The sequence below is a fragment of the Chlorocebus sabaeus genome, chromosome 2 (genome assembly GCF_047675955.1).
Source record: "Chlorocebus sabaeus isolate Y175 chromosome 2, mChlSab1.0.hap1, whole genome shotgun sequence".
Classification (NCBI taxonomy): domain Eukaryota; kingdom Metazoa; phylum Chordata; class Mammalia; order Primates; family Cercopithecidae; genus Chlorocebus; species Chlorocebus sabaeus.
This window is the reverse complement of record NC_132905.1, coordinates 90,530,352-90,543,154: the sequence shown is the minus strand read 5'-3', so window position 1 is coordinate 90,543,154 and position 12,803 is coordinate 90,530,352. Positions and strand designations below refer to the sequence as shown.

The window sequence follows — 12,803 nt, the reverse complement described above, 5'->3', positions numbered from 1 at the left end:
CATGTTGACTTAAGAAAACCAGACACCCAGCCTGAAAAGGTCAGTCACCAATTTGGGTACACCCCAGCCAATTGCACACAAGCTGGAGACATGAGCCCCCCAAACTCCCTGTGAGCTAAGTGAATGCACACACTTCTTAAGCCCGGAGAAGCTGAGTCATTTGATTACTATATGGGTTACTTGCTATAGATTGTGTTTGCACTTGAATTTTCAAATTTGCAGGGGACTTTCCAGATTCTTCTTTCTCCATGTCCTCTACCTTTTCCTTGGGTTTTGTCCTCCACACTGAGACAAGAAACTAACCGTGGCTTTTTTTTTTTTTTTTTTTTTTTTTAAAGACAGGGTCTCACTATGTTGCTCAGGAATGGCCTCGAACTCCTGGAATCATGCAATCCTCCCACCTTGGCCTTCCAAATATTGAGATTACAGGTGTGAGCCACTGCACCTGTCCTGTTTTTATCAATGACAAATGTGAAGCCACCAGATCACACTCAATGCCTGTCCTGGAAGGGGATCCAGTTCTTATAATCACAGATGAGGTTTTTTTGTTTGTTTGCTTTTTGAGATACGATGTTGCTCTCTCACCCAGGCTGGAGTGCAATGGCACAATCTCTGCTTGTTGCAATCTATGCCTCCCAGGCTCAAGCCATCCTCCCACCTCAGCCTCCAAAGTAGCCGGGATTACAGGCTTGAGCCACTATGCCCAGCTAACTTTTCTTTTTATTTTTAGTGGAGACAGGGTTTCACCATGTTGACCAGGCTGGTCTTGAACTCCTGAGCTCAAGTGATCCTCCCACCTCAGCCTCCCAAAGTGCTGGGATTATAGGCGTGTGCCATGGGGCCTGGCTAAGCGTTTTCTCTGTAATGCCCTGTGCTGCCATTCAGCTACTCTCCTGTGTTTGTTTGCTGCGGCTGCCATAACAAAGCACCACAACCTGGGAGGCCTGAAACAACAGAAATTTATTCTCTCATGATTCTGAAGGCTGGAAGCTTGAAACTAAGGTGTGGGCAGGCTGGTTCCTTCCAGGGCTGTGAGGGAGCATCTGTCTCGGGCGTCCTGCTGGGCCTCTGCGGGTTGCTGGCGATCCTCCGCGTTCCTTGGCTTGGTAAGTTCTCGCTCCACTCTCTGCCTCCTTGTTGCAATCTATGCCTCCCAGGCTCACGTGTTCTTTCTATTCCGTCTGCACGTGTTCTTTCTATTTCCGTCTGCACGTGTCTTTCTATTTCCGTCTTCATATGCCCATCCTTTTATAAGGACACCAGCCCTATTGGTTTAGGGGCCACTCTGTTTTAGTATGACCTCATCTTAACTAAATCTGCAATGACCCTATTTCCAAATAAGGTCACATTCTGAGGCACTGGGAGTGGGGAGGACTTCAACATATCTCTTTTGGGGGACCAGGTCAATCCATCGCATCCCCTAGATAAAGGGTTCCCACAGAACACTTAACCGTTAGTCGTCTAACAATCAGCTAAGGCTTTAGGAAATGTTTTTATGTCCTCCTGGGTTTCAGGGGGTATTGTTTTTTGTTTTTGTTTTGTTTTGTTTTGTTTTACTTTTCTAGTATTTTTTTTTTTTAAATCTCAGATAGCAAGTTTTTAATTACTTGCACCTTGAAAAATGAAAAACAACAGCAACATAGCAAACCCGCCTGACTATCTTGTCAGGAAAAATCGCTCTGAAAAGGCACCCATGTATTTAAGCAAATGAAACTCAATCATTTCATTTTAAAATGCTGATCTACTGCATTTTCAATGAATTCTAATGAAATCTGGTGAGTTGAAATGAGAGAGATAAGGCCTCCGGAAAGGGTTTTAATTTTTGTGGTCATGGTCACTTAAGTTTGTAGTTTTCGGTAAATCAATAGGTCATTCAATCTTACTGAGCTGAAAATAGCCTCTGTAACCATTTAACTGCGTACCACGGTTTTCATTTGTATTAACATAAACTTTTCTTCAAATCAGTTCTTGTTATAAAAAAAAATAGATTTTTATTTCTTCATCCAAAAGAGAGGGGAGGAGTTCATGGAACGTGTCATGTCCATATGATTTTGAGTAAGATATTTCACGCTGGTTTTCTCAAATAACAACAGCAAGCAGTAACTATCATGATAGTAATAAGTCGTAGTCATGTAAGTGTCCTGTCTCTGCCTCTCGTGGAAAGACGTCATGAAAGACTCTGTGTGAATGGCATAGAAAGTCCTCACACATTTAAAATCTAGATGCCTGCCAGTCTGAAAAATAACCCAAGGAAAGTTACAGGAAGTTTGGAATAGTGATGAAGAAAGTTTCATTTTTAGAGCCAACACCCCACAGCATAGCCCATCTGAAATGAATATGAAATGGTTTTTCCAAGGTACTGCTTGATCACTTTCTCATCATTCTTACATATTTCTGTAAGAAGATGTGCTAAAAATAGCCCCTCTAAAGTATCCCTAAGCTTCTTGAAAAGATATGCATTTGTTTTGTAAATTATTAAGAAACACAGTGTCCAAGATGTCCTTAGGAAATGCTAGTTGAGGCTGGGCATGGTGGCTCACACCTATAATCCTAGCGCTTTGGGAGGCAGAGGTGGGTAGATCACTTGAGGCCAGGAGTTCGAGACCAGCCTGGCCAACACGGTGAAACCACATTTCTACTAAAAATATAAAAATTAGCCAGACGTGGTGGTGGGGGCCTATAATCCCAGCTACCCAAGAGGCTGAGGCAGGAGAATCGCTTGAACCTGGGAGGCAGAGTTGCAATGAGCCAAGATAGTGCCACTGTACTCCAGCCTGGGTGACACAGTGGGACTCTGTCAAAAAGAAAAAGAAAAAGAAAAAGAAAAAGAAAAAGAAAAAGAAAAAGAAAAAGAAAAAGAAAAAGAAAAAGAAAGGAAGGAAGGAAGGAAGGAAGGAAGGAAGGAAGGAAGGAAGGAAGGAAGGAAAGAAAGAAAGAAAGAAAGAAAGAAAGAAAGAAAGAAAGAAAGAAAGAAAGAAAGAAAGAAAGAAAGAAAGAAAGAAAGAAAGAAAGAAAGAAAGAAAGAAAGGAAAGAAAGAAAGAAATACTAGTTGAAGTTATTTCATGCAGATACCTCATAGCATAAGAATTGCTTTCTTTTCTCTGTGTTGGGTAGTTTTGCTAATATATCTCATCTAGATGAATCCAAATCTCCCTTGAGTTTATTTTTAGTTCCCAAATTCAAGTATTTATGATTTTGTTTATTTTGTTTTGTTTGAGATAAGAGTCTCACTTTGTCACCCAGGTTAGAGTACAGTGGTGCAATCTCAGCTCACTGCAACCTTCAAGCGATTCTCCTCCCTCAGCCTCCAAGTAGCTAGGATTACAGGAATGCATCACCAGACCCAGCTAATTTTTGTATTTTTAGTAGAGATAGGGTTTCACCATGTTGGCCAGGCTGGTCTCAAACTCCCGACCTCAGGTGATCTGCCCACCTCGGCCTCCCAAAATGCTGGGATTACAGGTGTGAGCCACCGTCCCCAGCCTAAAGCATCTATGAAATAGCTAGACAATAATGAGGAGGCCGTTTGGTTGGGGTGACAGTGAGGACATTCAGGTTTTTGAACCAGACAGTTTCTTAAGTGGCTGAACATCAATGTTGAAGCAACTCTACATTATTTCAAGGGCCAATGACTATGTTCATTTTAAGGCGGCGCTTCATTTTTCTCTAATAAGTTTACAGAAAGCAAATCAGGTTTTACGCTATTTCTATAATGAACCCAATATCATGTCAGAGCATTTTAGGGCAAACATGTACAATGGCTCATTCCCAAACATATCAAGAGCCATTCAGACCACACGGCAGGCAAAAGGCACTGGTGACCACATCCTCCAACTCTCTGCCTGCACAGCGGGGCTCAGGGCAGTTCTGGGTAAAGAAACTTCCACCTGGCGGGTGCCTGTAGTCCCAGCGGCTCGGGAGGCTGAGGCAGGAGAATGGCCTGAACCTGGGAGGCAGAGGTTGCAGAAAAAAAAAGAAAGAAAGAAACTTCCACCACACCTGGCTTGTGCCCCAACTCCCTGCTGATGACCTGCACCCCTCCATTGTGGGGCTGACATTTCCTTCACCAGGGTAGGTAGACAAGCGCCGTGGAGCAATGCGTGTCCATAGGAAAGCTTTCATCACAGGGGCTGATTTTGCAGGGACGAGGTGACAGCAGCAGATGAGACTGCTGAGGGTTAAGGAGAGTAAGGGACTCAGACACCCCACCCATCCCGCCCCTGCTCCCCTCCAAGAAGCCTGGTCTCTATATGCAGCATCCACTAAACTTATTTGACAAGAGACACCCCTGCCACCTCCTTTACCAAAGAATAAGAACTTGCAGTGAAATCACTTTGGCACAGTCACTTGGACTTGGCAATGGTGAGATAGGGTGGCCCTGTCCCTATCCCTTGACCGCCCTGACTCCAGGCAGTCAAGACACAGGCTGGTAGACAACACGTCCTTCCCTCAGTCCTGGCCAGGTGATCCCCATGGCCACTGCTGTTGATATGATGATTAATTTGGAGCCAAAGGTGACGCAGTTGGTGTCCAGGTGGGCCAGGTGAGGAAAACAAGGGCACCCTACTGTGTGCTCCAGAACCCTGCTTTTTTAAAGAAAAACATAGCTCAGAGAAAACAGAGGGAGACAACATAAAAGTTTATAATGGACACACACACAAAAAAACCCTGTTCCTTCAGAGCTGGTGATCCTGAAACCAGAGCCAGTTGGAAGGGCCTATAGCAGCTCTGGCATTTCACCGGTGCCCTTCACAGATTTTCAAAATTCTTTACAGCTCTATTGTTTTCTGATACTCTCTCTGCTGAGGACGAAGCCGACCAAAACTCTAAGGTTTAATGACTACCTTATTGGATTTCAAACTTGCATGGGGCCTGTAGCTTTGTTTTGGCCAATTTCTCTCATTTGGAATGGTGGTATTTACCCAATGCCTGTACCCCCATTCTATCTAGGAAGTAACTAATTTGCTTTTGATGTTGCAGATTCATAGGCAGAAGGGACTTGCCTTGTCTCAGATGAGACTTTGGACTTCGACTTTTGAGTTAACGCTGCAATGAGTTAAGACCTTGGGGGACTGTTGGAAGGGCATGATTGTGTTTTGAAATGTGAGGACATGAGATTTGAGAGGGGCCAGGGCAGAATGATATGGTTTGGCTGTGTCCCCACCCAAATCTCATCTTGAATTATAGTTCCCATAATCCCCACATGTCGTGGGGAGGGACCCGGTGGGAGGTAATCGAATCATGGGGGTGGTTTCCACCATGCTATTCTCATGATAGTAAGTTCTCACGAGATCTGATGGTTTTATAAGGGGCTTCACCCTCAGCTCGGCACTCATTCTTCTCCTTCCTGCTGCCATTTAAAGAGGATGTGTTTGCTTCACCTTCTGCCAGGATTGTAAGTTTCCTGAGGCCTTCCAAGTCCTGCGGAACTGTGAGTCAATTAAACCTCTTTCCCTTATAAATTACCCGTCTTGGGCGGTTCTTTATAGCAGCATGAGAACAAACTAATACAGCAACCCACTCTATCTCACCATTGCCAAGTCCAAGTTATCATGCCAAAGTGATTTCACTGCAAATTGTTCTTTGCTAAAGGGGTGGCGGGGGGGTGTCTCTAGTCAAATAAGTTCAGTGGATGCTGCACATGAGACCTTTTCTGGGAGAGACACAATGCACATTGACATGTTTCCAGCTATGAGAAGTCCTACAGTCACTCAGGTTTTCTTAAACATATTTGACATTTGTGCCCTCGACACACGACATCCTGCAAATGCAGCATTCCAAGATGCCGTCGTTGGGAAACTCAGCCCTAAATCCTGCTCTCTTGTGCAGCTAAGCCACACACTCCCCACCCAGGACTGTACTTTTGGGGTTTTGTGAACCCAAATGCAGGACCCAGCATTGATTCCTCTAACACATCCTGTTAGATTCTGCCTTCCCACCGCCACTCAGCCTGTCGAGGGCTTTCTGGAGCTTGATGCTTGGAACCCTATTTGTTTTGGACCCGTATCTCTCTAGCAAATCTTCCCACATGCACACACATGGCTGCAGGAAAATGGTAGACCACAGGTGAACACCAGTTCAGCCCTGCATGGGCTGCTCCCCCTGGCCAGGCTTGGGCAAGTTCCTTCCTATACAAACAGCCCTGCAGGGCAGGGCGCTTCCAGAGCATCAGGGAGGAATTTTATGTGGCTTCCAGGGAGATGCGTTCAGTTAAAGTTGTTTTTCCCTTGAAAGGCCCCAAAGTGAAAAGCAGTTGCAGGGAAGTTGAATTATTACCTAATGCCAGTAGCAGCTGCTGGTAAGGAAGAAGGAAAGCAGGTTGGGGAGCTGGTGTCTGGGATTTGGGGGCTCATTAACACTCACTTCTTAAATTAGCAAATCCTTATAGCACACGTTTAAAAATAGCAGCCTAATGGTTTCTAAAATTAGCCATCATTGCTCTCCATAAATATTTAGACCTCCAATAAACCTCTGGTCCACTCGCCTAGCCTAATGGGCTTGGCTTTTATGCCACATTCTTTAGGGTCTGTATACTTAATTATTGACCTTGACAGTGAGAGCTGCAAGAAGCCCCATTATGCTTGGACCAGGGACACCCTGTGTGGCCGTCACCCTGGAGGCAGCCTCAAAGCAGGGCGGGAAGAGATCTCAGAGGCCATTCGGAGATCTAGGTACCTGGAGGAGCCTCTGGTCCTGGTTTCCTTGGGACTGTCTTAGTTTCAGCCCTGAAGGTCCCTGTCCTGGGCAACCCCTCAGGCCCTAGCAAAACAGGGCAGTTTGTTGTCCTGGCTGCCCAAACCACTGCAAAAGGGACAAGGCCACTGTTCTGAGATCCCTGTGGGAAGGAGAATCTGTTGCTAACACCATCCCTCAGCCCTTACACTAACTTCAGTCCCATCTCATTGAAGCATTAGTGTTTAAAGGGGGAATGACACCAAGGAGAACACTAGCCAGGCCAGGCATAGGACTTTCGTCCTCTGCTCGTCTCGTTTCCCCACGTGTAAAAAGGGGATGGTAACAGTCACTGACGCATTAGGTTGTTGGGAATAAACTAGGAAATGTGTCAGTGTTCAAACCGTGCTCAGGCCCAGTCATCTGGTGCCATCAGTGTGCTCAGGGTGTAGGGTGGGTCCGCTGGCAGCCCCACTGGCTGTGCCTATCAGGGTGGCCACCTTGGCCTTGTTGCCAGCACCTCCCCAGGGCAGTGACCATAGGACAGCCGGCCCTGGTCCTTCTCTGGCCAGCAGGGACTGATGGTGTTCCCAGGCCCTGGACAGAGTGAGTGCTTGCTGTGTGGAGGGAAGAAAGGCTTTGTGCAAAGCCAGCATCATGCATAGTGCATGTGACAAATTCTGGGCTGTGAACAAATAGTCATCCAAAACAGCAGCAGAAAAATACTCGGTGTATCAGTCCATTCTCACAATGCAACCTGAGTCAAAGAACTACCTGAGACAGGATAATTTATAAAGAAAAGAGGCTTCATTGGCTTTCACAAGCTGTACAGGAAGCATGATTGGGGAGGCCTTAGGAAACTTACAATCATGGCGGAAGGTAAAGGGGAAGCAGGCATGACACGGCCAGAGAAGGAAGAAGAGAGAGAGGGGAGCAGGCAGGTGCTGCACACTTTTAAACAACCAGATCTCGTGAGAACTCACTCACTATCACAAGAAGAGTAAGGAAGAGGTCTGCCCCCATGATTCATTTGCCTCCCATCAGGCCCTTCCGCCAACACTGGGGACTGCCATTCAACATGAGATTTGGCTGGGGACACAAATCCGAACCCTATCACCTGGACACCCCTTCAGTCCGCTCCGTGTCCTGTGAGGCACCACATTGTTTTGTTATTATCTATTTTTGTTTGTTCATTCATCAGGACAGAACCAATTACCTCCTACAATGTTAAACCATTTAAACCCAGTATATGTTTTTAAATTAGCAAGATGACGGTTTAGACTCCCAGTGGAAACATCAGTTATTATTTACTCATCAAGCGATTTCCATCTAGTAAGGGATTTATTTATTTAGTTAGTTAGTTTTCAAGACAAAGTCTCGTTCTGTCACCCAGGCTGGAGTGCAGTGACACGATCCAGGCTCACTGAAACCTCCGCCTCCCGGTTCAGGCAATTCTCCTGCCTCAGCCTCCTGAGTAGCTGGGGATGACAGGAGCGCACCACCAACGCCCAGCTGATTTTTGTTTTGTTAGTAGAGGCAGGCTTTCACCATGTTGGCCAGGCTGGTCTCAAACTCCTGACCTTAAGCGATCCACCTGCCTTAGCCTCCCAAAGTGCTGGGATTACAGCCGCCAAGCCCCACTGGGGATTTCTTGCCAATGTCCCAGGGTCTCATGGTCAACACCCTGCAGCCCACTTTTCCTGCCTGCAGCCTGCACTGCTTAACTGAGGCTCAGCCCTCTGCAGAAGCAGCAGCAGGTTTTGCTTACTGAGTTTTTCGCCGGTTTGGGACGCTGAAGTGACTTGTCGTCAGCAGAGACACTTCCCTTTTCTCCCTTCAGAACCAAAAAAGAAGCTAAGCCCCAGGTCACCCATTGGATGGGCGCAGCCGGGCCCAGACCTCCTGATGCTTGGCCTCGCTGATTACCTTGCCCCAGGCAGGAGAGAAAAGCTAGTGGTGTCCACTGAAGACTTTCACTCCCCTCCCTTTCTGCCTTCATCCCTTCCTTTTTCCCTTCCTTTCTCTGTGCCCCCGCTTCCTTCCTTTCTCCTTCCTCCCTCCCTCCTCCTCTTCTTCCCTCTCTCCTTCCTTCCTTCCTTCTGTATTTCCTAGTGTTTTTTTGTTTGTTTGTTTTGTTTTTTGAGACGGAGTCTTACTCTGTCTCCCAGGCTGGAGTGCAGTGGTGTGATCTCGGCTCACTGCAACCTCACCCTCCCTGGTTCAAGCAATTCTCCTGCCTCACCCTCCCAAGTAGCTGGGATTATAGGCACCTGCCAACATGCCTGGCTAATTTTTGCATTTTTAGTAGAGACGAGGTTTCACCATGTTGGCCAGGCTGGTCTTGAACTCCTGAGCTCAGGTGATCCACCTGCCTCGGCCTCCCAAAGTGCTGGGATTACAGGCATGAGCCACTGTACCCGGTCCCTAGTGTCTTCTATATGCCTGGCCCTACATAGGTGCTGGGTCCTTGTCCCCAAAAAGTGTCCTGGATTTTGGTATGCTAAGAATTCTTTAAAAGCCTTTGAAAGGGCTCGGCATTCCCATATCCCTGAAAGCCAGGTAGCAGCCTCTGTTTGATAATCAAGTCACCCTCGATCAGCCCTCACCAGTCACAAGCGGGCATAGCGAATGGGGAGCATGGTGGGAGCGGAGGTCCATGCTGGAGAGGAGGGGTGCTGGCCTGTGCTCCTGCTGCAGCTCCTGAAGAGCTGTGACCTTGGAAATTCCTGCCCTGGCATCAGCTGACAATCTCTGGGTCACATCCAGCTCTGGAATTCTGAAGGCAGCATCTGACCTGCCGAGGGGACGAAACCTCTCCCTGCCTGAGCACGTGGGTGGAGAATTTGCCCACTTCAGAAAACCCCTCATGCTGACAACCGCCCAGGGCTATTTTCTAAGTCACAGCTGGCACACACCTGAGCACTGTCAGGCCAAAGCATGAATAGCACATGTTGATTTAACAAGTGTTATTCCTGGTTACTGACGAACGGAAGGACAGGAGATGCCAAAGCAGCAGCAGTGCTTGAGGGTGGACATAAGCAGAACTTCCGGCAGGAGGCTGGAGTCCTTCCCCGAGACCAGCGTCGGCTGTCATCCCTTCAGATCCTGCCTTCCCGGGAAAGCAGCTATTCTCCCACCCAGTGAAGTCTCAGAAACTATTTTTGAAAACATGTTAATTGCCACACCAACCGCCTATGGAAAACTTGGTTTCGGTGACAGAAATAAGTGCATGAGATAATCTTTAACCCGTTTCCTTTCTCTCCCTGCTCCCGCCTCCCTCGGCTTCATTAGGGCTCTGGCCGGCACCTGAGGAGCGGTGTGACCTCGAGGGCCCAGGGAGCTGCCCGGCTGGCCTAGGCAGGCAGCCGCACCATGGCCAGCGTGGCCGTGCAGCTCCTGGGCTTCCTGCTCAGCTTCTTGGGCATGGTGGGCACGTTGATCACCACCATCCTGCCTCACTGGCGAAGGACGGCGCATGTGGGCACCAATATCCTCACGGCCGTGTCCTACCTGAAAGGGCTCTGGATGGAGTGCGTGTGGCACAGCACAGGCATCTACCAGTGCCAGATCTACCGGTCCCTGCTGGCGCTGCCCCAAGACCTCCAGGCTGCCCGTGCCCTCATGGTCATCTCCTGCCTGCTCTCGGGCATAGCCTGCGCCTGCGCAGTCATCGGGATGAAGTGCACACGCTGCGCCAAGGGCACACCCGCCAAGACCACCTTCGCCATCCTCGGCGGCTCCCTCTTCATCCTGGCTGGCCTCCTGTGCATGGTGGCTGTCTCCTGGACCACCAATGACGTGGTGCAGAATTTCTACAACCCGCTGCTGCCCAGCGGCATGAAGTTCGAGATTGGCCAGGCCCTGTACCTTGGCTTCATCTCCTCGTCCCTCTCGCTCATTGGTGGCACCCTGCTTTGCCTGTCCTGCCAGGATGAGGCACTCTACAGGCCCTACCAGGCCCCGCCCAGGGCCACCATGGCCACCGCCACCACCGCACCTGCCTACCAGCCACCAGCTGCCTACAAAGACAACCGGGCCCCCTCAGTGACCTCGGCCACGCACAGCGGGTACAGGCTGAACGACTACGTGTGAGTCCCCACGGCCTGCTTCTCCCCTGGGCCACTGTGGGCTGGGTCCCTGGCAGGACTGTCAATGGAGGCAGGGGTTCCAGCACAAAGTTTACTTCTGGGCGATTTTCGTATCCAAGGAAATAATGTGAACGCAAGGAAATGTCTTTAGAGCACAGAGACAGAGGGGGAAATAAGAGGAGGAGAAAGCTCTCTATACCAAAGACTCAAAAAAAAATCCTGTCTGTTTTTGTATTTATTATATGTATTTATGTGGGTGATTTGATAACAAGTTTAATATAAAGTGGCTTGGGAGTTTGGTCAGCGGGGTTGGTTTGTGATCCAGGAATAAACCTTGTGGCTGTGGCTGTTTATGAAATGGACTGTATCTGTTTCTGCTTCCAGACTGTTATTCTGTCTCCTAAGGCGCTGATAACCACAGTCAGGGCCCAGTGGGGCTCGGGGTTGCAGGGCCGTGCAGCCGTGCTGACCACAGCACCGTGGAGTCCTGACTCTGATGCGGGGTGAGGATGTCAGAGGACGACGGGGCTGATCTTCATTTGTAAGATGCTTGAAAACACTAGGAGCTGCATCCTGGCTTGAACTCAGAGACAGGGCAGAAGGGAACGGGCTTCCTTGGAAAAAGACAGTTGCCAGAAGTCACAAAATAAGGACAATGTCATTTTCTTCCTGTGAGCAATAGGTCCCCACTGGTAAGAAAACAAGAGTCAGAAGGAAACGGGGCCGGGCACAGTGGCTCATGCCTGTAATCCCAGCACTTTGGAAGGCTGAGGCAGGCGGATCACCTGATGTCAGAGTTCGAGAGCAGTCTGACCAACATGGTGAAACCTCATCTCTTATAAAAATACAAAAATTAGCTGGGTGTGATGGCGGGCACCTGCAATCCCAGCTACTCAGGAGGCTGAGGCAGGAGAATCGCTTGAACTCAGGAGGTGGAGGTTGCAGTGAGCTGAGATTGAACCACTGCACTCCAGCCTGGGTGACAGAGCAAGACTCTGTCTCAAAAAAAAAAAAAGGAAAAACGGAGTGAAACATGGCCGGTGTCTTATCTTTCTAGGCTTTGGCAAAAAGCCCAGTTAGGAGCACCACTTGCCCCCAAGGGCCCCACTGGGACTTCACTGGCTTCTTTTCTGGGCTGGCCAGTCCCGGCTGCCATGAGAGCAGCATCTGTGGCTGTTCCTGCAGCTGTGAAAAATGTCTGGGGAGCTGGGGGAGGCCTGATGGCTCTGAGAACACTACTGATCCCTGCTGGCTGTGATCTAAGTCACATGGTGACACACAGGGAGCCTGGGCCTGCTCTCACATCCGCATGGGCGCAGGTCCTTGGCCCACATCGGACAGCACCTGGCCTCTGTCCCGAACCTGAGGCTCTGAATGTGGAAGGAAACAGCTCACTCCATGGACAGGCTTGGCCTGAGACTGACACACAGAGGGGCTGTCACATGAAGTCGCTCTATTCTCAGCGGTCTGGGAGTCAGGGCTCCAGCAGTCACTGAGTGCAGGGAAGAGCCGCAGTGGGTCAGTGGCAGGCATGCAGCCAGCTGGCCAGGCTCGCTCGTGTGGCCTGCTGAGACCCTGGCTTCAGTGCCAGGGAGCCTCTAGTAGAGTGGTCAAGAGGCTTGAGAACTGCTGTCAAAAGGGCAGGCCAGGCAGCCCACAGCCCAGAGCCCTGGAACCAGCCAGGCCTGAGGCCTGATAATGCCCTCCTGACTTCGTGCCTCCTCCTGGCCTGACTGGGTCAGGCACCTGCTTCTCCACTGGCCAAGGCTCACACCCGTAACATGTGTACACTGGGCAGCCCTCTTCTGATTGCTTTAGGCTCTGCCATTTATACCTAATAAACTATGTTGTGATAAAATCTCTCAGGGGCCTCCTAGCAATATTGAAGAACAGAGGATTTAAGGAACGGCTGTACACATACTTACATATTTCTTTTTTGTTTGTTTGAGATGGAGTCTTGCCCTGTGTGCCCAGGGTGGAGTGCAGTCGCACAGTCTCCACTCACTGCAAACTCTACCTCCCGGGTTCAAGCGATTCTCCTG

At 49.1% G+C, this 12,803-nt stretch overlaps 1 protein-coding gene across 3 annotated transcripts in view; it reads left to right on the top strand.

The window, feature by feature from the left end:
- CLDN14 (claudin 14) overlaps nt 1–11,113 on the top strand; it is a 77,617-nt gene extending 66,504 nt beyond the window's left edge. For 2 of the 3 annotated variants that reach the window (XM_037984779.2, XM_007967649.3), the window contains one exon: nt 9,965–11,113. In XM_037984779.2, the coding sequence (XP_037840707.2) occupies nt 10,046–10,765 (720 nt within the window). In that variant the 5' untranslated portion in view covers nt 9,965–10,045 and the 3' untranslated portion in view covers nt 10,766–11,113. Of the gene's footprint in view, nt 1–392; nt 1,107–9,964 lie in introns of those variants that run through there. The other variant, XM_037984780.2, reaches the window with a different exon arrangement.
- The last annotated feature ends 1,690 nt before the right edge of the window (nt 11,114–12,803 follow it).